A 27,431-nucleotide genomic window follows, 5' to 3' on the forward strand; every position below is an offset into this window, starting at 1 on the left:
ACACTTACAATAATTACCTGTAATTAATGAAGATTATAATTTTAGGGTATATGTTATTAGTTTAATATTTTTATGTACACTGCAAAAACAACAGACAATGGATATCAAACAAAAACTAAATTTAAAAGCAAAATTAAAGTCAAATATCCTAATTCAGACCCATATATTACCACATTTATGATCTGTGCACTGATAATGAAACTGGTAAACTCAGTATTTTTAATGAAATACTTTTACTTTTTGTTACTTTAAGCACATTTAGGAATGTATTCCTTTATCTTTTTACTTGAGTCGTTTTTCCTTATTGGAATATATCGCTGCTGTCCAATGAGAAACATGTATCTCTATTCCATGGTTTGAAACCTGGAGCTGCTCTGTACCCTGTGTGGTGATTGGACCAGTAAAAATTCTCTAAATAATTACAAATAAACATGTATTTTCCATTGATTTCTATTCAAAGTTAAGAGCATTTTTGCCTTCTCCTGTAAACTAAAATTTTGGGACTGTCACCTCTTATGGTTCCACCCCTGTACTAAGTACAATATATATATCAATCTATTGATTCTTGTTTTACAGCCATCATCCAGCCTCCCCCAACATGGACCAAGATGGGTGGAAAGGACCTGGAAATAATTGCCCTGCTTTCAAAATCGAATGAATACAAAAAAATTGAGAAAGCCTTTTTGTCTTCTAGTAAACACACAGACGTGGCTCCTGTGCAGGTTGTGGAGGTAAGCTATATGTAGACACTACGGTATTGTGAATAGGAATGCGCTGTGAGACCAATGTTTCAATTTTACTGATATTTCTGTCAAGCTGGAATACTCGCTGATAGTTGATGACAGGTCAAGGGGGAGCTGGTTAGATAGGGGGAGTCCCGCAGTTTGCTATGATATGTGTATGATGTCTGAAGGTTAATTTGATCCTGGGTTATGAAGCCTAGAATATCAGCGGTAAGAGAATCAGGTTCCGTGAATGGATCGGTCCTTTGGATCAGACTAATTATCCGATACCATATCCAGCTAATTTTGTTAGTATCGGGACTGATATCCGATCCTAGTATTGAATCGTTACATACCTAATTTCCTTTGTATTTGTTTTTAATTTTCAGACGACCATTGACACTTTAGAGGCTACTGTGCCTCTAAAACTCTATAGACAAAAATTACATGCAAGCGAGTGCTCTATCATGTGGTATTAGCTCTGGTGTGTAGCACTTACAGACAAGATTAGGTCAGAGCCAATATCTCAATGTTGTAGTACGACCTAGACTGTATTGCCTGTTTGCCTCTGTGCTACAGCAAGCACTGCCATATTTAAAGCCACATTATGGAAAATTGGCATATAGGCCAATTTTCCTAGGCTCCCCCTACAGTCAGGAAGTGTTTCAGGGAGAATTTCTCTGCTAATCTAGGCCTATATGTATACCGGTGCATCCCTAGTTGCGATAATGTTTGACTTGTTGACATGTTGCTTAAAATTGAATTGATCTTTAGATCCACAGAATTCAGAGTCAGCGACAGTGGCAGAGGTACTGTGTGCTGAAGCAGGCAGTGGACAGGAAGTACCCCAACCAGACAAATGAGCAGTTTCTCTATCATGGCACCACTCAAGAAATCTGCCAGAAAATCAATAAGAACGGCTTCAATCGGAGCTTCTGTGGGAGGAATGGTAAGTTTTAGGGGAAGGAACATGACTGAAGCTCCTCCTAATCCCAGTCTGACATCCTTTAAATTCCCTCTCTACCTTGTTTATGCATTCACAACCACCACCACCCCGTCACCTCCCTTTAACCTGGTCATACACTATATGGACACAAGTATTTGGACACCTGGACAAACATTGTTTCTTCTGAAATTAAGGGTATTTAAAAAGAGTTGATTCTGTTTTGCTGGAGTAACTGTCTGTACTGTCCAGAGAAGAAGGATTTATACTAGATTTTGGAGGAGCATTGCTGTGAGGATTTTATTGCATTCAGCAATAAGAGCCTTAGTGAGGTCAGAATGTTGGATGATCACCACCTCACTTCATTCCCAACTTCTGAACTCATCCCAGAAGTATTGGAAGGTGCATCCACCGTGCCTAGGTTGATGTTTATGGCACGGTTAATGTAAAGACAAGCTAGTCCCTGCATCTGCAATGGGTGCAACTTAGTAAGTAAAGTAGCTGAATGCATCCATTAGCAGGGGTGTCCACAAACATTTGGACATATAGTGTATATCTAAGTAAGTTTTCAGAGAAGAGTCTGGCCTGCTAGCTCAAAGCAGAAGCCAAGTTCTCTGAGTTCTCCCTCCTGTCTTACAGTGTCCAGCCATATTATCATAGGCTGAACTGAGTGCATTATGGGTAGAGTCAGTACTAAAGGAGCTAAAGAAAGACCACTGAGCATCTTCCTTTTTCATTTGGGCAATGAAAGGTTTCCAGAATGGTCTCACTGACTAAAGTACAGATAATGGCCTAGACTCAACGCACTACCAGATTTACTGTGATAATAAAAAGGGACAAAATAAAGGAAAGCAGTGCTTCACTACACCCCAACCCACAAGTAAACCCTGCTCTGTCCTCTGTTCAAGCTGTCGTTCACGGTGATGGCACCTACTTTGCCAAAGAAGCCTGGTACTCCTGCCAAGACCAGTACTCCAACCCAGATGCAAACGGACTGAAGTACATCTATAGAGCCAGAGTCGTGACGGGGTCACCATGCAAAAGTCAGCGTGGAATGAAGGAGCCGGACCCTCTGGACCCAAAGGATCCCCGGGCTGGTCTGCACGACTGTGCCGTGGATAATCTGAAGAACCCGTTCATCTTTGTGGTGTTCTGTGATGCAGGGGCTTACCCAGACTATCTCATCACCTTCAAGAGCATCTGAGTCTTTGTAGCTTTGCTGTGCCTTTATTGTTTCCTCTAGAAATCAGCATCGTAGACATTTACATTTAACTGGTCAATTAATGCTGGAGATTGTGAAATGCTCAGGGTGATCTCAAGCACACTGTGTGGACAACTGCAGGTCCACGGACAGTTTAAAAATCAAGAAATCAAGGACTGCACCAATCAATACTTTTTGTGCCTTATCTAACAGTGGTGCAAATTCAGATTCAGGTTCACTTTCTGTTCAGGTTTTCTTACTGTTTTTAATACTTTATAAGCATTATGTAATAAACATATACAGAAATCAGTATTGTTTTGGTGTTAAATAAGCAGGAAATTTGAATATGAATATGAATTTTTATATTAAATCTTATATATTATAGTCATCTTTTCCATTATGTTTACAGTGATTCATGATGATAGGATGGTAAATGGACTTTTAATTATTATTGCATAATTCCAGTTATTTGACCTCAGAATAAACCACGCTGGTTTTTACTGTAATGGAGGGCTCTTAACCATAGACACAGATAACCGATATTTACTTACTGTTTTTAATACTCAAGCCGAGTGATTGCCTTTTGAAAAGTTCATTAATAAAAGCACTTATAATAAACAAATACAGAAACCAGCGTGTTTTGGTGTTAAATAAGCAGGAAATTTAAATACGTTTATTATATTTATTTTAAATAGTGTATATTATATACAAATTCATATTTTCTATCATGTTTACAGTGATTCATGATGATTAGAATTCGGAACGTTGATGATTAGAGCATCGGAACGTTGTTTAGACTCGATTGATACAGTATTTATTTATTTATTTTAGATTAACTTTTTTTTATTATTCCAAAATAAGACAATAAATAAGATAATACAAATAAATACAAATAAATGCGTTTTTAGATTGGAAAAAAAAATCGAAAATAAATATTGGGGCCAATATTTACCAAAAATCATTATATTAGTTATACTATATTACAATAATATGATTTTTTTGCACACCTGAGCAGTAGAACAGTCCTCTGTGGTGGTTCAGTGACTTTTATCAATAATTAGTAAGCAGTTCTAAACAGAGGAGGATAGATAGGTCCCCCTTATGAGTCTTGGTTCCTCCCAAGGTTTCTTCCTCCAGCTCTGAGGGATGATTCTGTGGGTATCATGCAGTCTTTATACTTTATATATACATACATATATATATATATATATATGAATACTGTCCTCCAGCAAAGTATTACTGGGCATTTTTTGTTTTTTTATGCTTAAGATTTAGCACATGCATGTCCCAGTGACTGCTTGGGTCCAGGTTTTTTACCACAGTACATTTACAGGACTGCTACAGAACAGTTTGACTGGTTATGGTAGGCATTTGTAATGTACCTGTTAGAATTGTGCATTACATGTATTTGTCTTATGCTGTCCTACAAATGAAACCAGGACGCAGCATCAAATTATGGAGTAATCCAATGTGACGAATGGACTTTTTCATTGAATATAGTCCATATAGTGTATGAAAACAATTATGAGCTAATATTTACTGTAATTATTAGTGGCTTATGCTGAGTGATGCTGAGTGATGCTACAGAGCAGGTCCAGGGCCTTCACTTTTCCACTGACACTGGCTGGGGTTAACCCAGCATCACTGCAGAGCCGCCAACTCTCGCAAGATTTCTCGCCGAGTCAAACGCCGCTCTGCCCGTGAAAACAGCGAGTAACGGTGCTGCTGGAGTTTCGCAGCCGTTAGCTGGGTGCTAACAGGGAAAGACAAGATGGGTGAGAGAACCTTGATCATTCAGGGCCTTCCCGATGACCTGGACTGTGTCAGGTCAACGCTGGCCTCGTATTTCAAAAGCAAGAGGAGGTCTGGAGGAGAGGCAGCGCGGATCCAGGAGCACCCAGAGGACCGACGGACAGCTCTGCTGATCTACCTGGAGGGAGCAGGTGAGCAGTCTGCCTAGTCAGCGGGTACCAGCTAGCTAGACACCTGCCTGGCCATGTCTGAAGAAGCCTAAAATGTGGAGGGAATGAGAAGAAAGAAGTTAGCCAGCTGCCTTTTTCCTCAGTTTAAATGTTCAGCCATAATATTGATCCCCTCTCAGTGAGCTGTGGTGGGGAAATACCGAGAAACCAGACAGACAGACAGACAGACAGACAGATAGACAGGTTGGCATCTAACGTCAACACCTAACGTCTGTATTTCTGTGAGAAAATGATTAAGTAATTAATTTTTAGTAAGTAAAGTAAGTCATTTTTACGTTTAGTTTTACCCACATGGGTTCCTGATTTCCAGAGAAGTGAAAGTGAGAACAGCTTCCCCTCAGAAATGGCTGTTTTAACCCCTTAGACTATAGAGATTCATATATAGCTGAGATTTGGGGCCAATATTTACCAAAAATGTGTGTTTTTACTTTTTTAGAGGTAAAATTAGACTGTAGAGGTTAATCGATATGGTTTAATCAGGGCTAATATAGATTATTAGTAAGCAAAGACACAGAAAACTGATATTTGGAGCCAATATTTACCAAAAATGTGTGTTTTTTTTGTAAAAACATCTTTTAAGTTGCTATTAAATGTATAAATAGTGAAGGAAAAATATCCGAATGCTATTTAAGGAGTCTGTTTACCACCCTGTTATTTTACCTCAGAATAAACCACGCTGTTTTTACTTTTTTAGAGGTAAAATTAGACTGTAGAGGTTAATCGATATGGTTTAATCAGGGCTAATATAGATTATTAGTAAGCAAAGACACAGAAAACTGATATTTGGAGCCAATTTTTACTACCAAAAATGTGTTTTTTTCTGTAAAATTGTCCAAAAATGCAACCCTCACTCACAAATCCCATTAAAAGTGTAAAAGAAAGCATTTATTGAGTATTTTAAGTTGCTATTAAATGTATAAATAGTGAAGGAAAAATATCTGAATGCCATTTAAGGAGTCTATTTACCACCCTGTTATTTTACCTCAGAATAAACCACACTGTTTTTACTGTAATGGAGGGCTCTCTCTCCAGTTTGCCGGTCAGCTGAAGTAGTCCTGTTTGTTTCTGAATGTACAGTAATTTTATGTCCCCTCACTGAGCTGTGGTGGGTCATAAAGTAAAAAACGAGACACATAGGCATCTTACACCTAACGTCTATATTTCTGAGAGAAACTGATTCATTTTAAGGAAAATATGCAAAAGTTTTAACCCCATGGGTTTCTGATTTTCAGCAAAGTGAAAGTGAGAACAGCTTCCCCTCAGAAATGGCTGTTTTTAACCCCTAAGGTTCTCTGATAACTGATATTTGGGGCCAGTATTTACCAAAAAGTGTTTTTTTGTGTGAAAATGTTCAAAAATGAAACTTTTAATCTCAAATTTCATTAAATGTCTAAAAGAAAGCATTTATTGATTGTTTAAGTTGGGGTGAAAAACACCCGGATGCCATTTAACAAGTCTATTTACCACCCTGTTATCTTACCCGATTCCCAATACCGATCCAATACCACTGATGAATTAATGAACCAGATACCTCACCATGTTGGAGAGACTTAAGGCAATAGGATAAACCCTTCTCAGTTCTCCTAATATGGAAGACCAGCTGTGGCAGTGACATCATTACCCCCTCTCCCTCACTCTCGGCTGTCTTTGGATCAGCCTAATTATCCCATACCCGATTTAGCTCATTTTGTCAGTACTGGGACCGATATCTGATCCTAGTATCGGATCGGTCCATTCCTTCCATACCGTTTGACCAGCTTTGACTAGAGCTGTCTCTAGTGGGCGGGGTTTATGTAAATTTTGGGTCATTGATAAAATTAGCCAAGACTGATGTAACAGTTTTGGGGTTTTGTGGTTGGCTGGTTTCACAGCTGTGTTTTCCGTTGAATGAGGAAACTTGAGGTTTTACAGTTTGTCATGTTCACTGAACTCCCATTATTCAGCTATTCCAAAGAAAGTTCAGTTTTCCAGTCTTGGGCACCTTTAAATGAATATTAGAGCATCATAAAATAAAATGCTTTGAGCTTTAGACAGTATAGGCAGCAAAAATGTAGACGTAAAACATCGTTAAGAGCTTTTTAAGTTATTTTCTTTATGATCCCATTCTCACAAACCTAACAACCACTGAACAAATGTGGTGTTATGGACAGGGCTTTTGGCTTGAATGAGCAAAATTATATGACTGAGTGCTTTGTACTTATTGCCAGCTGCAGCTTTGTGCCATCTCGACGTGTTCTGACTTTTCCTGTTGCTGTGGATAAAGTAAATACAGGCACTGCTTTGTTCCCGGGTTTCTCACAAACTCCAAGAAGAAAGGTTGATTGGAATTCCCCAAGGTCCACAATTCTACCAATCCAATAGTGACAAGGGTGGGGCATTAGGATTACAGAGCTACAGAAGCTACAGAAGTGCTGGTTGGTTGTACTCGATGTGCCATCCATATTTTACCCATTAAACAGCCAAGGGACCGCTGGTGGGTCGAAAGTGTTATTATAAATGTCTATTACTAAAGAATAGCTCCACCAGTTTATTTATTTACCGTACCTGTTTTTATTTGTTTTTCTTAAACATGGGACATGACTTATTAACTTTAAGGTTACAGAAGTAAGCAATCAATCAATCTTTTTCAAATCCATCCACAGGTTCACAGCAGGTGCTCAACAAAGGAACCCACCAACTCGACTTCAGAGATGCAGGAAGAGTTCAGTTAGTTGTGGAACTGCTGAAGGAAGGAAACCATCCTCAACCTATTTTACCTGAACCAAAGCTGGAGAACCTCGCTGGGAAAACACTGCTAGCTGCTTCTCAACAGGTCTGTTGTTTTTTAGCATTACATGGTATAGACCTTTGTGTTTTTATATAATTCTATAAACTGATCATAATAAGTGAATTATGCTCAAAATATTAATTTGACAGGTGATTTGTTTTTATTAACTTTTGCTTTTATATATAAAAGTTTACAATACAGTTTTGTATCTTATGAACTTGTGTTCTTTTTTTTCTTTTTCCTGGATGAAAAGTCTGCTTCCAAAAATCAGAGAGGTAAGAAATGCTGCATTTCACTGCAGGGACTAGGGTTAAGGTCCACATATTTTTGGACACCCTATTCAAACAAGTGCATTCAACTACTTTTAATTGCACCCGTTGCTGTTACTGATGTGCACATGCAAACATACACACACAGACAGCTTGTCTAGCCCTGTAGAGAAGTACTGCCAATAGAATAGGACATAGATAAATATGAACCTGTTGGCTCAGTGCCTACTGCCAGACGTGGTCTAGAGGGGTATAAAGCCCCCCAGCGTTGAGCTGTGGAGCAGTGGAACTGACTGTGTTTTCTGGAATGATACTTTCTGTCCAGTACTTTTGGAATGCCAAATCTTATTATCTTGCGGTTTGCCATTGTATGTGTTTCTTGTCTGTAGGTTACTCAGATCTAGTGTTATGAAGAATAAAATACCAGTGAATTGGGAATCAACCAAATTATCCAATGCCCTATCCAGCTATTTTGTTACATATCCAGCTATTTACTACATAGCCCCTATTTACTTTGGCCCCTATTTAGACTTTTTATATTTGTAAATATTGTTTTTTACTACAAATGTATGAATTAATGAAAACTTTGGTAAATTAATGAAAACTGTTGGTAAAATGTTGTCTTTTCAGGTCCATCCACAGGTTCACAGCAGGTGGGCAAAGGCAGAACCCTACAAGCGGATTTCAGAAATGTTGGACCGGTTCAGTTAGCTGTGAAACTGCTGGAGGAGGGAAAAGTTCAAGCTAAAACCTTTAAACCACCTGTTTTACCTAAACCTAAACTAGAGACACTCGCTAGGAAACCACTGCAAGCAGCTGTTCCGCAGGTGAGCTGTTTTAACTGTTCAGATTAGGTTTAGGTGTAGATTAAAATATTAAAATATTCCTTGTATACTTGGTTACAGACGTTAAGCAGTCTTACTGCTTTTTCAAATCCACCCACAGGTTCACAGCAGGTGCTCAATAAAGGAACCCACCAACTTGACTTCAGAGATGGGAACAGTTCAGTTAGCTGTGGAACTGCTGAAGGAGGGAAAAGTTCCTCCACCTATTTTACCTAAACCAAAGCTGGAGAACCTCGCTGGGAAAACACTGCTAGCAGCTTCTCGACAGGTGAGTTGTTTTTTAGCATGGCATAGACCTATTTGTGATAACTAAGTAATTAAGCAATGAGTTTCATTAAATTTAATGTGTTTTTATAAAATTCTATTAACATATTAAGTGAAATATTCTCAAAATGTAAATATTACACTTTTAAAGGTGATTTGTTTTATTCATTTTTGCTTTTATATATAAATTAATTTACAATACAGTTTTGTATCTTATGAACTTGTGTTCTTTTTTTTCTTTTTCTTGGATGAAAAGTCTGCTTCCAAAAATCAGGGAGGTAAGAAATACTGCATTTCACTGCATTGCTGCTACGGATGCACCGATCCAACTTTTCCTGGTTATTGTTCCGAAACGACACATAAACCTTGCGTGTCGGCCGATGCCCGAGCCAATACCATTGTTGAATTAAAAACCATATACCTCTCCAAGTGGGTGAGACTTGAGGCATCAGGACTGACTTAATTATTACTTTACTAACTTTGTAAAACAAACTATAACAAATGAACACAGATATAAATGAGCCCAGTTTCTGTTTTTTTGTTGCTAAAATTAATAATTGTGCTGGACTTTGGCACATTGTTGTCTACGCTCAGGACTGTAATTCGGAAATTTGAAATCCGTGAGACCAAAAAGGAGCTAGCAGCTTCTCGGTTCTCCTGATATGGAAGACCAGCTCCCCTCGCTCTGGCTGTCCTCTATTACAGGTGTAATTCTCCAACCAAGCAGTTCAGCTTTCCTCTCTCTCTATTGCTGAAAAACGACAGAAACAGCAAAGCTGTGGCTTTTAAAAACGGCAAAAGGCATTTAAATCTGAAATTTACGGATAACTAGTGTAAAAATATGTAATCTGTACAATTCTGGGGCTCAAAACAGCTTTTGGTCCAGCTATTTTGATTATATTATGACCGTAATCCGATCCTAGTATTGGATTGGTGCATCCCTAATTACAACACATCACTTTAGCCCCTATTCAGACATTTTATATTTTTTAATTACAATAAATATTTTTTACTACAAATGTATAACTTGATGAAAACATCTAACAAGTTTCAAACCCTCTGAGAAATAGTGGACCTAGAAGACATAGACACTGCTTCAATGATAAATTGATGATACCCAAGTAAAAGATGGGTAGATGGGTTCAGTACAGAGCAGTGGAGCTATTGGTAAAATGTTGTCTTTTCAGGTCCATCCACAGGTTCACAGCAGGTGGGCAAAAGCAGAACCCAACAAGCGGATTTCAGAAATGTTGGATCGGTTAAGTTAGCTGTGAAACTGCTGGAGGAGGGAAAAGTTCAAGCTAAAACCTTTAAACCACCTGTTTTACCTAAACCTAAACTAGAGACACTCGCTAGGAAACCACTGCAAGCAGCTGTTCCGCAGGTGAGCTGTTTTAACTGTTCAGATTAGGTTTAGGTGTAGATTAAGATTAGTTTAGTGTAGTTTTTGCTTGGTTATAGTAGCGAGTTTACTCTCAGTTGTGAGTCGACTCTGACAGGAGTCCCCTAGAGTCTTCTCTTCATCGCTTGAGGTCGCTCTTCCTCTCATTGTAAAAAGGGGCTGTTTTACATGGCGAAACAAACAAACGACCAATGTGGCCCTAGTTTTCACTGAGATCATTCTGAATTATATAGTCTGCAATCAGGCATGTTTAAATGTATAGCTTGTGTTTAGTGTAACTCCTAAAACCTCTACTATAATAAGTGAATTGAATTTAAAATGTTTACAATGATGTTTTGTGTCTTACAAACTCTTTTGCCTTTTTTCTTTTGCCTTTTTAATCTTGGAGGAAAAGGCTGATTCCCGGAATCACAGAGGTAGGACTCACAGTCATATAAAAAACTTTGAGCATCAAACTGTAAAACTATGTTATGTCGAAGTGAAAAGTGAGCACATCCTCCACAAGAAAAAAAATTAATATGGAGTTGTTCAATTTCTATACCAAATTTACATTATTAGGCAAAAAAAATTATATTATAAATACGCCATAATATTTGTACATTTTTGTCTTTCCAATATGTGAAATTAAGCAAATAACCAGTAATCGAGATTTAAAACAGGATGTTTTACAGGATATCCTTATTTGCTCTTAGAAAATCTACAGTACATGCACACCCCGTGTCCACATATTTTCGGACACCACTTCAAACCCACTACTTTTACTTGCGCCCATTGCTGACACTGATGTGCACATGCAGACATACACATACAGACAGCTTGTCTAGCCCTGTAGAGAACTTCTGCCAATAGAATAGGACATAGATAAATGAACCTGTTGGCTCAGTGCCTACTGCCAGATGTGGTCTAGAGGGGTATAAAGCCCCCCAGCATTAAGCTGCTCCACAGCCACTAATACTTCTGGGATAAGTTGGATAGTTAAGCTCCAGTTCCGGACTGGTGTCAGCAGCAGATCTATATCAACTGGTTGAGGGTGTTGAGATATATATTGGAGTTATTAGATGATCAGTGATTTTTAGGTGAACATTTACAGATGTGAACTTGGACTCCAGATAAAGTAAAGAACAGCTGAATTCAGTAGAAATCTTCAGTAAAAGTCTCTCGATGATCCACTGAATGTTCAGATGCTGCTCCATCACTGAAATGTTATTGAGATGTTACTATGAGTCTGATGAGTGTTTATTTCATTCCAGCCATGACTGGTGAAAATATGTAGTGTTAGCATCACTACCGCGGCATTAGCATCATTATTGAGGCTTTAGCATTTCTACAGTGCCAGCAGATGCCTTTGCCCAACATCGCTACCGCAGCCTTAACATAGCTACCACATTGTTAGCATGGCTACCAGAAATTCAGAAGCGATTGTGTTAATTGGTTATTTTCACTTTCTCTTGTAGACGCACATCAAGTGATTCAGCAGGCACATCATCTAAGGGGTGCAGTTTTAACCACGGCTTTGTTCTACTCAGGCTTTCAAAAGGCTCTGACTGGAGAAACTCCAGCTTTGCCTGGCATACCCACAAACGCCACCATTCCTGTTTGTGAGGAACTTCTCGATTTCATTGAGAACAGCGAACCAATCCGGAAAGACTTTCAGAACCGGCTTAGAATGGTTCATGCAAAGGCCCTTTTTGGCAAGACCACTTCGCCCAGAAGTATAGTGCTCGAGGTGGCTGTGGACAAAAAGTCTTTAGCTGCGTTGCAACTGGGACCAACTTGGGAATACAAGGCAAAGAGTGAAGCCCAGGCCTTCCTGACCAAGTTCAGTGTAGCTGAGTTGTCAGCCGAAGTCGATGTGTGGAAAAAGGTGAAGAACAGTTGTCTTTCGCTCGTCTCGTTCGAGGCGGATATCTCCTTTAAAGAGGCCACCTCTAAAATTGTAATTGTTGGCCTAAAGCAGGTAGTGAGTACACTCTTAGACAAGTTCAGGAGACTTCTGGAAAACGCAGCCATGGGCGACTCCTTTGGGAGAAATGTTACTGATGAACTGCTTGTTGAAAGTATTGCTCTCAGATCTGTGCAAGAAATGGAGTTCATTGAGTCTTGCATGAACTTCTCAGAGATTCCAGACATCAGGAGCACCAACACAACCGTACAAGTTTCCAGAACACAGAGCTGGCCTTGTCTCAAGGTTACAGGCAAAAAAGAAAACGTGAAAGATGCTGTTAGAAAGCTAAAGCAGCAGTTGTCCTCCATTGTCACAGAGAAGCTGACTTACTCCAAAGCAGGTGAAGCCAAAATACTAGAAAAACATGAAGTCAATATAAAGGCCAGATGCAAAGAATGGCAGTGCAAGGTTTTCTTCTCACCTGAGCGAAGAAGCAAGTTTGGTCCTGCAAGGAGATTCACTCACAAAATCAGCAGCCACATCACTTTAACAATTGCTGAGGGTGATTTGCATCAGTACTCTTTTGACACTTTGGTTTTTCCGGTGACTGCAAACCAGGCCTTTGACAACCCTACAGCCCAACAGTTCCTCAAAGCCGGAGGCTCTCAGATTCAAGAGGTGTTCAACAAGCTTCAAAAAGAGAAGAAAACCTTAGCTGCCGGGGATGTCCTTCTTAGTAACCCAGGAAATCTCAAAACCAAGTCCCTGATATATGCTGTATTGCCTGAAAGAAACCAACATAAGAGCTTATACCACTTGAAATCCGCCATATATTACAGTCTTTATAAAGCAGAACATCAGAATAGCACCTCTGTAGCAATGCCGGTTCCAGGTTATAGAACTTTTGGATTTTCCATCAAAGAAAGTTGCACTGCAATCAGAGAAGCAATCCTGCACTTCAGCAGTGTCCATCGAAACACCCCGAAGAATGTGAAGAACATCTTTTTGGTCGATTCATGTGTTGGGATAGTGGAGGAGATCAACTCTGTTGTTGCACACTTGGTAAGTTTCTTTCACTCCTGCCAGTCTAGTCATGTGAGCCATGTGAAAAAGTTAGGACACCCCATGAAAACCTTTGTCTTTTTTAATATGTTTAAACATCTGGACATTTGCTCTTCACTTAAACAATATTGGAGGATGGAGGTAATATTAATAAACACATGTAACTAGAATCAGGTGCAGCACATCAGCTGCAGAATATTAGAACATGGTTAGGTGGAATTCTGGAGGAGCCTGTCTTATTTTAACCTCATACATTTAGTTTGGTTTGCTCTTGACTGGTAAAGTGAGTGTTATTACCATGGTGAGATCCAGTGAGCACTGTAAAAAAAAGGTTGTAGATAGTCTCAAAGCTAAATCATTAAAAAAAAAGTGCAACAACTGCCAACATGGCTGGGTCAGGATGTCCTGGCAAGTTCAATCCAACAGCAGACCACAAAATGTGTACTTACGTTTTCAGCAATCCTAAAATGTCATCACAAATGGATCTACAGGCAGCTCTCGCCACAGTTGAAGTCAAAAAATAGCCTCTACCATTAAAAAAAGAGACCACATGTTTGGTTTTTATGGGAGGTGTTTGAAGAGGGAACCATTGTTAAAACAAATAAAACATTAGAACAAGACTAAAGTTAAAGAGAGCACCTAGACCAAGACCAGGACATCTGGGATAATATGTGTTTGATAAATGAATCCAGAGTGGAATTATTTAGATTACTTTATTTAGATGATTATTATTATTATTATTATATTATTACTTAGACAGTAACCGAGGACATGTTTGGCATATACCAGACACAACATTTGAGCCCAATAACCCCTATCAAATGTGAAGCATGGAGGTTGAGATGCTTTGGGGCTGCTTTTCTGCAGTAGTGGACCACCAGGATAAGTGTAAACAGAATCCGGCCCGTTGATGTGATCCGTGGAGGCCCAACCTCACAACTTACAGGACTTAAAGCATCTCCTGCTAACGTCTTAGTGCCATGACAACTTCAGCAAACTTGTGGAGCCCATGTCTCGAATTGTCAGATCTGTTGGAGGCAAAGGGGGACATAACTAATATGAGGAAAGTGGTGCTAGTGTTATAGATGTTAGTGCTGTAAAGTAGTCCCAGGCTAAAGATTAGTGCCGTGTTAGAATTTACAAAATCATGTATGTTGTTTTTTTGTGCCTCATGGAAGCCTGTGAAAGATCTTTAGAATCAGGTTTTTCACAACAGTAACAAAAATAAGATTCCATATTCCAATGTTCATTATTTATATATGCATGCTTTGCTGTTTTCCCTTTTCAAGCAACCTTCCAAAGGAGCACAAGCAGCATGTGGAAAGATGCCTGAAAATCAAGGTATGATCGTGAAGTCATGAAATCATGAGCACTGACCTTAACCATACTTTCTCTTGAACCTACAGTCAGGATGGGTAATCCGCACCTTCCATGTGCATGGGCTTTATTACACAAAAATTGCACAGTCCAGTCAGGTGCGAAAAAGGGTCAGAAGCCAAGCGTTAAGTATAATACCAGTGTATTTGATCCAAAAACATTAATGTCTAAATATGTTTATTCCCAACAGTTTTAACCAGACAGCCAGTGTCCCTTGCTACTGCAACGACTGCAGTAACCTTCCCTGCAGCGACTGTAGTGGTGTACGGAACTTCACCTGCTGGCCTTGCCAAAGCCAAGAAGCTCCTGAATGACCTTATCTCTGACGAATGCTTTAGCAAAGATGTCCGGTCCAGCTTCTTGTCCAAGCTTCAAGAAGCTGAAAAGGAGGCCATCGTCGCCCTTAGCAGAAACAACCAAGTGCACATTCTCTTAGCTTCCTCAGACAAGTTAATTGTGTCAGGGAAGAAGGACGATGTTTTGGACGCAGTGCTGAACATCTCCACCTTCATCCAGGCAGCCAAGGACAGGGAGACTCATGAGTGCGAGAAGGAAAGATTGACTGAGACTGTGTGCTGGGAAGTGGCTAAAGGAGAGACATGGGTGCCACTGGACTGTAACATTAACTACCAACTGGAATTAGCCTTTCACAGGAAGGAGCGGAACCTTATTTGTGAGGCGGAAGGGGAGGTTTACACCGTGAACTTCAGGTCGATGAACTGGTTAAACAGCAAGGGAAAGTCTTCCAGAATAAAGAGATCCCTGATTGGAGATTCTGAGACAGGTAATACAAGCAAAGTGCACTGCAAGGACTTATAGCCAGTCTGACTATTTGACCAGACTTTGGTTTATATACTAGTATTTATTTACAACTGCTTATAGGATTAGTAAAAACTAATGCAGAGTTTGCATGGGTTACTAATTTCTACATTCAGGTTCTAGAAATTGTGTATTGCTTGTAAATGGCTTGTATTAGGGTTGTATTGTGTGGCTCATTTCTGTGAGTGCCAGATCTCAAAAGTACCTTAAATCCTGTGTCTGTCGACATTAACTGTAGGCATCCCAACTAAATAACTCAGGCCCTGTTCACACCTGGCATTTACATGCTTTCCGTTGGAGGAGAGGCACGGCGCACATGAATATAACAATTACATAATAATATAATAAATTATGTCAGCCACAAGTGTCACCTTTATCCATTCGTTAGTGAGTTTGTTATTGTATCATTGCTCAGCTACCTTCTGCAGGCGGTGGACGATAATGTCTCGTGGTTATTATGTAATTTTTAACTTGGGCAGCAACGCAGTTGATGTGGACGGGGCTTTGCTGTCTGGGAAGCATCATTGAGATGCTTTGGCATTCACACTAGTGGAATAATGGGATCATTTGCGTCTCTGACCGACTCCGAATGTGGTCTGAGTGATTGGACTACAGTGAGTCCTTGAGTGTTCTTCGCACTGGCCACATATGATCAGATCTCCAAGGACGAATGTTAATACCAGGTGTGAACGGGGTCTGAGGTCTTATGTAAATTACTCTGGATAAGATCATCTGCTAAATGGCATAAATGTAAATATAAGAAAAGGACAAAATATGACATGATTTATATTGATTAGTGCATTTTTTCTGTTTTTTTTTTTTTTTTTTTTTAGCCATCATCAGTCCCCCACTGACATGGACTAAAATGGATGGGGCCAACCTGAAAATAATTCTCCTCCATCCACATTCAGCAGAGTATGATAAAGTGAAAACTGACTTCCTCCGCTCCAAGAAATGCCCAGCTTTGTCTGGAGTGTACATTGAGAAGGTATATTTGCAGTTATATGATATTTGTTTCAAAATGGGTTTGCAGTATTTTTCATCCATGACAACAAGGGGGGATTGTCAGAACTTCCAGTGTGACAGTGGAGCCATTGATTTTGTGTAATATGCAGTGAGAGGTTGTGTCACAGTAATTGGAAGAGAATGAGAATTTTACTTGAACAGTGTTATGAACAGTGCTGTGGAGCACCATTTATATCCACCATCTTCCAAAGAAAAGAACCTGCGTCTATGCATGAAGACGCCACACATTTGCTCTTACCATTTCAAGGAGAAATGGCTCTGATAATGCATATGAAAATTATTAACAGTGACACATTTACAATAATACAGAAACTCAGAACCGAGGCACATACTTTTTCACTGCATTGTTTAATCTCGCAGATCAGTATTTTTACATTGACTATGATGATATGGCCTTTAGATTGTCAGAATTCAGAATCAGCAACAGTGGCAGAGGTACTGTGTGTTGAAGCAGGCGGTGGACAAGAAATACCCCAACCAGATAAATGAGAGCTTTCTCTATCATGGCACCACTAAAGAAATCTGTCAGAAAATCTACGAGAACGGCTTCAATCGGAGCTTCTGTGGGAGGAATGGTAAGTCACAGGCTTGTCCTCTCTCTGAATGTCTCATGTATGGTTTATCAGTAGTTCTGGTCTTTACTTTGTTCTCTTTTTAAGGTGTTACTATTGGTCACGGCACCTATTTTGCCAAAAAAGCCCGGTACTCGTGCAGTGACCACTTCTCAGAGCCAGATGAGGATGATTTGAAGTATGTCTTCAGAGCCAGAGTCGTGACCGGGTTGCCCTGTCAGGGCCGACGAGGAATGAAGGAGCCAGACCCTCTGAACTCATGTAATCCCCAGGCTGGTCTACACGACTGTGCTGTGGATAATCTACAGAACCCAATGGAATTTGTGGTGTTCTCTGATGCAGGAGCTTATCCAGAGTATCTTATTGTCTTCGAAGATACGGTTAAATACCGTTAAGGCTACCACATGTTGGAGTGGTGCAGAAGAGCTGAGGGCCACTATCAGAGCAACCTGGGCTCTCATAACACCTGAGCAGTGCCGGCTCCATGCCACGCCGCATTGCTGCAGTGATCTACTGTACATGCTCATACTTTTCATGTTCATACTTTTTATTTTCATACTTTTCACTTGGCCAACATTTCTAAAAATCCTTTTTTTGTATTGGTCTTAAGTAATTTTCTAATTTTCTGAGATACTGAATTTGGGGTTTCATTAGTTGTCAGTTATAACCATCAAAATGAAAAGAAATAAACACTTTAAATATACTAGTCTGTGTGTAATGAATGAATATAATATACAAGTTTCACTTTTTGAATGGAATTACTGAAATAAATCAACTTTTTCATGATATTCTAATTTTATGGCAAGCACCTATACTGTATAAGTGATTTATCTGGTAACTTTTGGAGGAGTTACCTTTCAATTGCTTTTTTCCAAAATACATCTGGTTCATCTAGATGTTGTTGACTTTCTGTGATTAGGTTGCAAGTTTGGTTTCCTTCCGAAGGAGTTTTAGTGCAGATCATGTTTGTGAAGGATGCGCTGCACAGGAGAATGGTGCACCACCACTGCTAAACACTGCAGGTCTTTGCTGTAATATAGGGGTTTCATTTGCCTTTCTAGCAAGCACCGAGTAGTTTGTTTAGATTCTATGCAAAAGTATGGATTCACTCTATTTCAGTAGCCTCTGTTATTGAATATGTATATTTTTACCCTGACCTACATTCAAATGTACAGTAAATTGCACTAAAGAATGTTGATATCTGTGTCTCGGTAAGGCCTGTGTGATGTTGGTGTTTATGTGTCTGCTATTTTCCAAAACTTGTATTGGTCTCTGTAGCCTAAAGATTGGAAAAGCAGGCTTTGGATCAGAAAGGCACCAGTTTCATCCTCTGGGGGTGGTTCTCTGCCTCCTCCTTAAACAAGGCACCAAACCCTGGGGGCTGAAGTGGCTGCCCACCCTTCCAGGACTGCACATTGCCTCAGACACCTAGGAAATCATGGCAAGTACCAGTAGCAACACCATGGAAATCATCTTGCAATACTCTAGCAACCACCTACCAACATCATAGCAACCACCTGGAGTTCCACCTATCATAGCAACCACATACCGAAAACAGTTTCACCCTAGTGACCATATGGCAACAGCCTAGCAACCACTTAATCCGTGCAACCATTCTGTGTTTCCTTAAGAATAGTCCTCTGCTGAATAGTCTAGCTCCAGTCCATGGTCTTTGATGGTCAGGGTGGTTGAAAAGCTGGTCATCCAGACGTAAACATACCCTATACTGGTAAGCTAGCTGAGTAGCCAGCTCTTGACCAGCAGAGTGAACGTTGCATTTGATTTGGCTCATGTCTGTCATGTTGGTTGACCAACTTGGTGATGCAGGACAATGTGGTCGACCAGTTTGGCCTACATATCCTATACATACCCTATGCTGGTCAAGAGCTAAGCTGGTCAGCCAGTTTAACCAGCTTGGCCAGGCTGTGTTTTTTTTCACAGTATTTTCACAATAATTACCATATTAGGTTATCATATTATGTATAGACATGACCTTAATATTGCCCAACATTGTGCTTACTAAGCAAGGTGCGCCCATTAACAGGAATGAGCCGGTATGCCGACTCAACAGAAACAGTTTATGCTTAAAATGCAGATAATAATAGGTCAATTATTCATTTATTTCTAGTTCTATGTCTGAATATTCTTAATAATTAATTAAGTTAATTAAGTAATTTAGTTCATTGTTCTTTAAAATGTTGTAATTACATTATTATGCTATTATCATTATAACAGTGGCATAAAACATTCAAACATGTCTTAAAATTACTTATAATATTGTTTATTGCAATTATTTCTTATTTATTGAACAAAAATAGTTATCATGACAGGCCTAGCAGGGTCCGCAACCCAACCACCCACTGGGCTACACAATATCTACCTAAAAGTCTACCCAGTAATGAGGATATACTCCTGCAAAATGAGTCAACCGGCTCAAACTTCTTTTTTATTTTTATTTTTGGCTACAAATGAAGTTGTGAAGCAGTCTCAATAGAACAGGAGCGTATATGCTCGCCGTCCAATAAAAAACTTGTATGACCAAAAAGGTGATTTTACTGGAGAAGGCAAAAATGGTCTTAACTTTGAATGCATATTTATTGCTCTATTCATCCAGACTTCTTTACACAGTGCACAGAAGCAGGTACAGGGTTCAAACCATGGAGAAAACTAAGAATGGAGATACATGTTTTTCATTGGACAGCAGTAATATGTATTTTATTTTTGTGTTTCTGTCATTTTAGACATATATCCATATATGAACTACCAGCTATGTCTCTAAGAAATGCAGTCTTTCTTTTTCTGTATCATAGCAGGATCCAAGCAATACCAGTCAATACAGTCCCTGGACAGGAGGCGGGGCTACCCGGAATGCAGGTGGGAGGAGAAAAATCAAAGCCTCAGGTGCGTCTCTGCTGAGCTGTCAGTCTGTTTGAAGGTCTTCACCTATAGGAATCTAAAGGAACTCGAGCAGCAACCTTAACAAGCTCTATGCTCTGTCAGAAAATAAGAACTGCAGTGCACTCTGCGATTAGGCTGTAAAGCCTGCAGGAACATTACACCTGGCTGACTGACCTATTAGGACTCTCTGAAGCCACCTTTGGCTTGGAAAACAGGCATCATGGATGCGATAACTCTGGTTCTGGAGGGTCTTCCATGTGATTTTGACTGTGTGATACCTACGTTAGAGCTGTATTTCAAAAGTAAGAGAAGATCCGGAGGAGAGGCGGCTCAGATCCAGGAGAATCCTGAGGACAAAAGGAAAGCTCTGCTGGTGTACCTGGATGGAGAAGGTAAGACACCATACCCAAACACTGCAAATCTACAAACCTAAATAAGGTGTGTCTATGAAAGGTCTGGAGGTCTTGGTAGCACTTTATTTTGAAAGCCCACTGTGGATTCACTGTAAGGTATGGTGTTCTAGATGAATTCTAGAGCCAATGGACTGGATAATTAACTTTTTAATGAGCATTTTAATGCTGCATTACAAAATAATAATATATACATAACTAATGTAAATTATGCATACTACTTTGTAGTATGGACAAATATATTTTATTTGTATTAATTATGAACTATTTTGGGATCCTGCATAATTTATATTAGAGACTTTTATTTTCTAATGCAGATTTAAAATGCTCATTAAAAAGTTAATAATCCAGTCCATTGGCTCTAGAATTCATCTAGAACCTCATGCCTTACAGTGCATCTACAATTGGCTCTCCAAGTGCTACCAAGACCCTTTTCCAACTACCATTCATCTAAATATCTGTTAAATGTAAAAGTTCTACATAGTACTACAATGGTTTCTTTGGCTTATACAAAAACCTCAGTGGAACCCTTTTTGGTACTGCATAGAACCTCCATGAGGTTTTCCACCATTGTAAAGAATCATTTAACCAGCCTGAGAACCATTTAAGCATTGACACGGTTCTTTAAGTTGTCCTGGTTGCATAGAAGCTTTGAAGAACCCTTTCTTTCTAAGTTTCTAAGGTTGTAAAGCTAATCCTTTCTCCAGACAGTTTGTTTGACCTGCCTTCTTGCAGGTTTCAACTCCAACCCGAACCTGACACACCTCAATCAGCCCAATCAAGAACTTCTGAAGGCAGTGGTTAGTTGGATTTGGCTGAGGTGGATCAGAGTTGGATCCGAAGTCATCATCTCTCTGAGATGATGAGGGGTACCTTTTTGAGGGGTACCTTTTTGAGGGGATTTTCCTCAAATTCCTCCCCATGCTTAGTCATTTCCACTACCCACCCACTAGCTAGGACTCACCCTGTCACACAATGCTACCAGTACTGGGGCAATTATGGCTCCACCACGTCTTTTTAAATGGCTGCTAATGTAGCTGCACAGGACAGCTCTGGCAAGTCTGAAGGGCTGCAGGGCTGCAATCCAGCTGGTCAGCGGCATTGAACACATGCCCAGCTGGCCAGCGTGATTGTGCCGTGAAGACCACGCCGTGCATAATACTGTTTAGGACAGGATATCTTTATTATTTCAATCCAGTTTAGGCCTTTTTGAGGCGGTTTTATTTCTCCACATGTGTATACAAGTGTATACAGAAGGCCCACGTCTTATTAAAGCTCCCTTTCCATCTTAAATTAAGGTTAAATTCCAGGATAACGGTGCGATGTTCTGTTCTGATAGTAAATTACTTCAGTTTATTAAGATATACTTGCATTTTACCTTTGTTTAAGGTGAAAAGTGTGCTGATGGTAAATTACTTGAATACAGTTAATCAAGTTCATCAGTTCATAAGGCCTACTTATCTCCCATTTTGGGGTGTCTATACAAGCCATTAGCTTACCCAGGCTACATAAGCTAACTAAAGTTTGTGAAATATTAACGTTGCGAATGTCCATTAGCCTAAAGCTTGATATTATGTTACAATGAAGGCTGTGTACGTTGTAGCTTGTGTAAGTGTGTACATAAAATCCATGTATTCGTAAAGTCAGCTCTCGTACTGTTGAGCTTAGAGGGTAGATTACATTTTATTTATTTATGCTGAAATATGGATTCATTTGTTGTGTTCAAGGCTAAAGTTCTCAGCACTGAGATAATATAAATAAATAAAAAAACATTTATTTGTCATTTATTTACATCTCCCTCCCAAAAATTCAAGGACGTGCTAGCTTATGATTAATCAGCTAAAATAATATTGTTAAATATGAAAATAAATTTAGTTGTAATTAACACCATTCAACTTATGTTTTGAGCGATCTACACTACTATATGCATTCCAGCAATAGTTTGTTTTACTGTAAAGCTTAAAACATAATGTTAGCCCAACGAAATGTTGCACTTACATATCAGAAAGCCACCTAAAGGGGTTGAAACATTGATATGTTATATGATATGCTATGTTGTTTGGGACTCCCAGCCGAGAATTGTCATTTTTAAAATTATTTTTAATTCCCAGAATATAAAAATGTTTCATCATTTCTTGACATTTTAAGATAATCTTGTGTTTCCATGTATTGGTCGATGCTCTTTGCACCCACAGATGCACAGAATGTGCTCAAAAGAGGAGTCCACCAAGTTGCCTTCAAAGAATTGGGAGCGGTGAAGCTAACAGTGAAAATGCAGAGGACTGCGAAACCTCCTGCACAAGCATGGCGTAAATCAGATCCAGTGCCATCAGCTGCAGCCCAGGTTACTTTCCCTTTTACTTTTCCAGTTTTCCAGGTTTTTTATTTGACCAGTCTGGACTGGGCTAGTTGTGTTTTCTGGGCTGCTTGAGCGTGTGCTGAGTATTACTGTGCACCTGTTGATCAGCTGAAGCTGAAGCCTGTAGCATGTGGAATGTCTTCCAAGACATTAAGACCGTCTGTCTGCATGCCGAGAAACTTGACTAACAAGGAAACGCTCATGGAAATGTAGATCACACTGTCAAATCAGTGAGGGGTAGGGGATTACCCAAGTAAACAGTGACAAACCGGCGTAGAAGGACACAGTCACACATGCCTAATATGTGACACAGGTCACAGAAGAGAGTTAGAAGCTATAAAAATAACACTGTCAGAAATAAAGGTGCTGCAAAGGGCGTCCATTAGAGAAGTGTGAAGTGTGAAGAACCTTTATTAAGGTCCAAAGAACCTTCACTTGATCTAAAGCTTGGGAATATGTACTTTGAAGGTCAAGAACTGGGCTGGTCAACCCTTTTTCTCCCAATTTGGTACTGTCCATTCACCCCACCTAGCAGTAGCAATGCTTCGACACTAGGAGGGCAAGTACTTGACACAAGTCTCCTCTGATACATGCAAAACCAGCCACCGCCTCTTCTTGAATTGCATTCTCGAACTGTAGCATTTCCAGGGAGCTGACATGCTCAGAGGAAAGCGCCGGGCCCCCAGCTCCACCACACCAGACGCCTGGGCAGGTCAACATCCCTGTGAAGATTAATGAGAGGAGAGAGCACAGCCAGTTGTGCTGCCTCAGACTCTGGGTGCTGATGGCAAAGCGAGGTCTGAGAGAGGACATTTGGCCGTGTTCCCTACAGGTGAGCAGATGGCACTCTCTCCCCTCATCTCTCTTAAGAAATGTTGGTCGGCACAGGCGTCTGTTAGCTGGTCTGGCGGAGCTGGGGGCCTGAGGCTTTCTTCAGAACGTGTCATCCGCCCGGCCATGGATTTGCATGTATCTGAGGCGTTAAGTCCTTTCCCTTCTAGTGTTGGGAGCATCGCTAGTGATAGGGGGAGCTACAAAAGGGTGAAGGATGATTGTATTGGTGTGGTATGGTGGACAGAACCCTTGTCCACCATGGGGTTCTGTTCCATGGTCTGTCTCATGTTGTTACCCACTACACTAGCCATAACAATCGCACAGCAGATTCTCATTGGAGTTTCTGAGGAATAATCACTTGTGCCTTCGCCCTACACTGGCATTACAGCCTTCCTTTGTTGAGCAAGTTTGTGACCCCAGCACATATTGATGTCTCAAATGTCCGACCATGTCTTCTGTTTTCCCTTTCCTGTGCTGCAAACACACTGATGAAAAAGGACGAAAAGCCATCTGAAAGCCATAAAGGTAATTATGTATTGAAATCACTAAAAACCTGCCTCCACCCCAGTTACCACACTAAGAAGACCCTAATCACAGCATGACAATGTGACCTCCTCTCTGTCAGAGACTGAAGCAGACTTGAGAAGTCACAGCCTGCTTGTCCGGAGCAGTGAGCCAGTGGATGAAGGCATACTCACGCTGTATTTCGAGCAGTTCTTAGGGCAGGTTACTATAACAGTACATGAGGAGAACAGCTGGATTCTACACGTAAACTTCTCAGGTAAAGGAATAATATTATTACTATTGCTGCTATTATTACGGTTGTGTTAGCGCAAATGCGCATTTATGGTTTGACACTAAGCTGTAACCCTGTTCCTAAACCTAATCCTGGTCCTGATTGTAACTCTAACCCCAAGATGTGTGTGTGTGTGTGTGTATGTGTATATAGGTATATATAAGGGGGGTATTCAAACAAAGTGTCACCCAAATAGAAATATAAAAAAATATATCTAGAATATTAAATCTGATTCAATTGCAAAAAAAAATAAGTCCTCTGCTGAATGGACCAATGGAAATAGCCCAAAATGACTAAATGGAATAAAATATTTTAGGAATTAAAAAAAAAAAAAAAAAAAAGAAATATATATATATATATATATATTTTTTTTTTTTATTTTTTTTTAGGGACCTTCTAGGAATGTCCTGATCAGGTTGTAGCTCTGGAGACTCTAAACTTATAATTACGTAACATCAGTAAGCTGCTAGACGGTGGTCTGGCAAAAACGTCTCATCTTGCCCTACTTTCCCCAATAAAAAAAACTAAATAAACTTTAATAATAAACTGTGGAATTTGTATTTAATGTATAGTAATATGTTATATATATATATAAATATTTTTTATAGATTTCCAGCACTGACATTTCTCTATTTTATATAGGATACCTTAACTTAACTGAAAATATTTTATTTGTGTAATATAAATATATATAAAAAAGGAAAAACAGACTCAACATCCGTATCCAGATTCCATAAACCACATTTTTCATTGTATTTCATAAAAAGGTAGCAGGTATAACCTTTGAGAACCAACATAATGGATTTATATCAATCCAGTCCTCTAATATCTACAGTGGTAGACTACTACTCCCTTTGCCAGTACATCCCATGCCCTTAAAGGCTGAAACAGGGAGGCGAGCTCAAAGGACGTTTTCAGAGTTTGTTGCCAGTAAATAAATGAATGAATAAATAAATAAATAGAAAAACTCCTTATTATTTCTCAGATTTCTCGACTATTCTTGCGATGAAAGAACACGACTTTGGCATTACCGTGGAGGCGAATGGAGAAGAAAGTGTAGTGGAGAAGTCTGACCACCGATGTTTCATCTTAACCGGGTTCAAGAACACCTGCAAATACAAACTAATTACACTACTCATCAACGGCTGCACCCAAAAGGCGCCGCACACCTGGGAGCTCGTAGATGAAGACAGAATTGTGGTCACCTTCAAAGAAGACATTGGTGAGTGAGAGCATTTTCGATTCTTTAGAAGAAGGATGTGGTATTCACTTAGAGGACAAAAGTATTGGGACACCTGTCCATTCACTGTTTCTGGGATTAAAAAAAGAGCTTATCCAGCTTTTGTTGGAGTAACTGTCTCTACTGCCCAGAGAGGAAGACTTTCTACTAGATTTTGGAGGAGCATTGATGTGAGGATTTGATTGCATTCAGCTCATCCCAAACGTACTGAATGGACCACCATCCATCATTCTAGAGAACACAGTTCAATGCTGGGGGGGCTTTATACACCAGGCATCAGCTCTGGTGCCAGTAGGATTATGTCCTATTCTATTGGCAGTACTACTCTACAGGGCCTAGACAAGCTGTGTGTGTGCACATGTGTTTGCACATCTGTTTTAGCAATGGATGCAATTTAAAGTATGAATGCATTAACTACAAGGGGTGTCCACAAACAATTGGACACATTTTTTACACTGAAATAAATCTTCACACTGATATTTCTGATGAGATAAAAACACACTTTTGATCATCAGTATCCTGTTTCTAGATGTCAACAACTTCTTGACCAAATGCTCTGCTAGGAGGCTATATGGCATGGACATTCACGCCTCCCGTTTGGAGCTGACCGATTCGGTCCTGGTGGAGGGGGACCTGAGTGTTGTTCAAGAAGACGTTCTTACTGGCCACTTCAGCAACAAAGAGGAAAGTGGAGGAGGAGCCATCAGATCTGTGCTCTGGATCAACAAACACAAGAGTGTGGTTATAACCTTCAAGGACTATCTTGGTAGGTTTTTCATTAAGCTCTTAATTTAGTTGATGGCATGCTGTTGACCACTGACCACAGCTGTTTACCAGTAGATTATAAATGTTGAGAAGAGTAGCAGTGTGTATGCTGGAGACCACACAGGAATATATAAAGAGACAATTAGCTTTCTATTGAGTCAGATGTCTAGGGCGAAGAAGGATCACCAATCCTGATCTAAGGTCATCTGGGTTCTTCAGGTTCTGCAACAGAGACAATAGACAGGAGAGAAAAACCCAGCCTCTCCTATGGAGATTACAATTAAGGGGGTCAAATGGTCAACAATCCAGCCCAATGACTGATCATCCATTCATGCTTCTGTGTTTAAGGCTAAAGTTTTCAAAACTACACTGAGATATTATGAGAAAAAAACACTGGATTCTTCGAGCCAGTTTATTAAGCACACAAGTATTTCTTCTTCCACCCAAAAATTCAAGTATAAAAGGCTAGCATTTTAACTTTAAAAACTTTAACATTTTAATCATCAGAATTAATCACAGAATATTCTTGTGATTAACGGCATGAAACTTTTTTAATGGATTGACAGCACTACTATAAGCCCATTCTGAATAGTAATATTGGCAGCATGACATAATTAATAATCCTTAATGTAATTTTGATACCATTGATTTACATGGAGTTTCACACTCTCTTATCACACTCTCAAACTTCAGTTATGAGTATTTACAATTGTTTTTTTAGCAGAGAAATTGTAGAAATAGTAGTTTCAGGTAATTCTGGATAGTAAAAATTGGTTTTGATATCAGTAATATTAATATTACTAGTATTATTACTATTTAAATCTCAAATGGTAGATCTACAAATGATTTTACAGAGATCTAAAAGTACACATATCCTAAATGCACATTACAACTCATCAAAACTACATTAGAGATATCTTGACCACAGCAGCAGTAATACATAAGAAAATGTAGCTGTAATAAAATGATTGTTTTTATGTTCAAAATGAAAGA

The 27,431-nt window shown here is 39.6% G+C and overlaps 3 protein-coding genes across 4 annotated transcripts in view; all 3 read left to right on the forward strand.

Annotated features, from left to right (window-relative positions):
• The window catches only part of parp14rs3 (poly(ADP-ribose) polymerase family member 14-related sequence 3), a 22,135-nt gene extending 18,973 nt beyond the window's left edge, over window positions 1-3,162 (forward strand). For both annotated transcript variants that reach the window (XM_072686534.1, XM_072686535.1), the window contains exons 24-26: window positions 577-731; window positions 1,497-1,671; window positions 2,574-3,162. In XM_072686534.1, the coding sequence (XP_072542635.1) occupies window positions 577-731; window positions 1,497-1,671; window positions 2,574-2,869 (626 nt within the window). In that variant the 3' untranslated portion in view covers window positions 2,870-3,162. The remainder of the gene's footprint in view (window positions 1-576; window positions 732-1,496; window positions 1,672-2,573) is intronic.
• Window positions 3,163-4,637: 1,475 nt separating this feature from the next.
• On the forward strand, window positions 4,638-17,531 carry LOC140561497 (protein mono-ADP-ribosyltransferase PARP15-like). Its single transcript, XM_072686739.1, has 7 exons — window positions 4,638-4,809; window positions 11,850-13,342; window positions 14,632-14,683; window positions 14,910-15,503; window positions 16,372-16,526; window positions 16,965-17,139; window positions 17,224-17,531. Exons 1-7 carry the CDS (start codon window positions 4,638-4,640, stop codon window positions 17,529-17,531), a joined length of 2,949 nt encoding a protein of 982 aa, XP_072542840.1.
• Window positions 17,532-20,254: 2,723 nt separating this feature from the next.
• Window positions 20,255-27,431, forward strand: part of LOC140561498 (protein mono-ADP-ribosyltransferase PARP14-like) — a 31,115-nt gene continuing 23,938 nt past the window's right edge. Inside the window, exons 1-6 of the mRNA XM_072686740.1 lie at window positions 20,255-20,426; window positions 22,640-22,788; window positions 24,144-24,162; window positions 24,263-24,418; window positions 25,419-25,655; window positions 26,203-26,439. Coding sequence (XP_072542841.1) covers window positions 20,255-20,426; window positions 22,640-22,788; window positions 24,144-24,162; window positions 24,263-24,418; window positions 25,419-25,655; window positions 26,203-26,439 — 970 coding nt within the window. The remainder of the gene's footprint in view (window positions 20,427-22,639; window positions 22,789-24,143; window positions 24,163-24,262; window positions 24,419-25,418; window positions 25,656-26,202; window positions 26,440-27,431) is intronic.

The sequence above is a fragment of the Salminus brasiliensis genome, chromosome 8, assembly GCF_030463535.1.
Source record: "Salminus brasiliensis chromosome 8, fSalBra1.hap2, whole genome shotgun sequence".
In the NCBI taxonomy this organism is placed as follows: domain Eukaryota; kingdom Metazoa; phylum Chordata; class Actinopteri; order Characiformes; family Bryconidae; genus Salminus; species Salminus brasiliensis.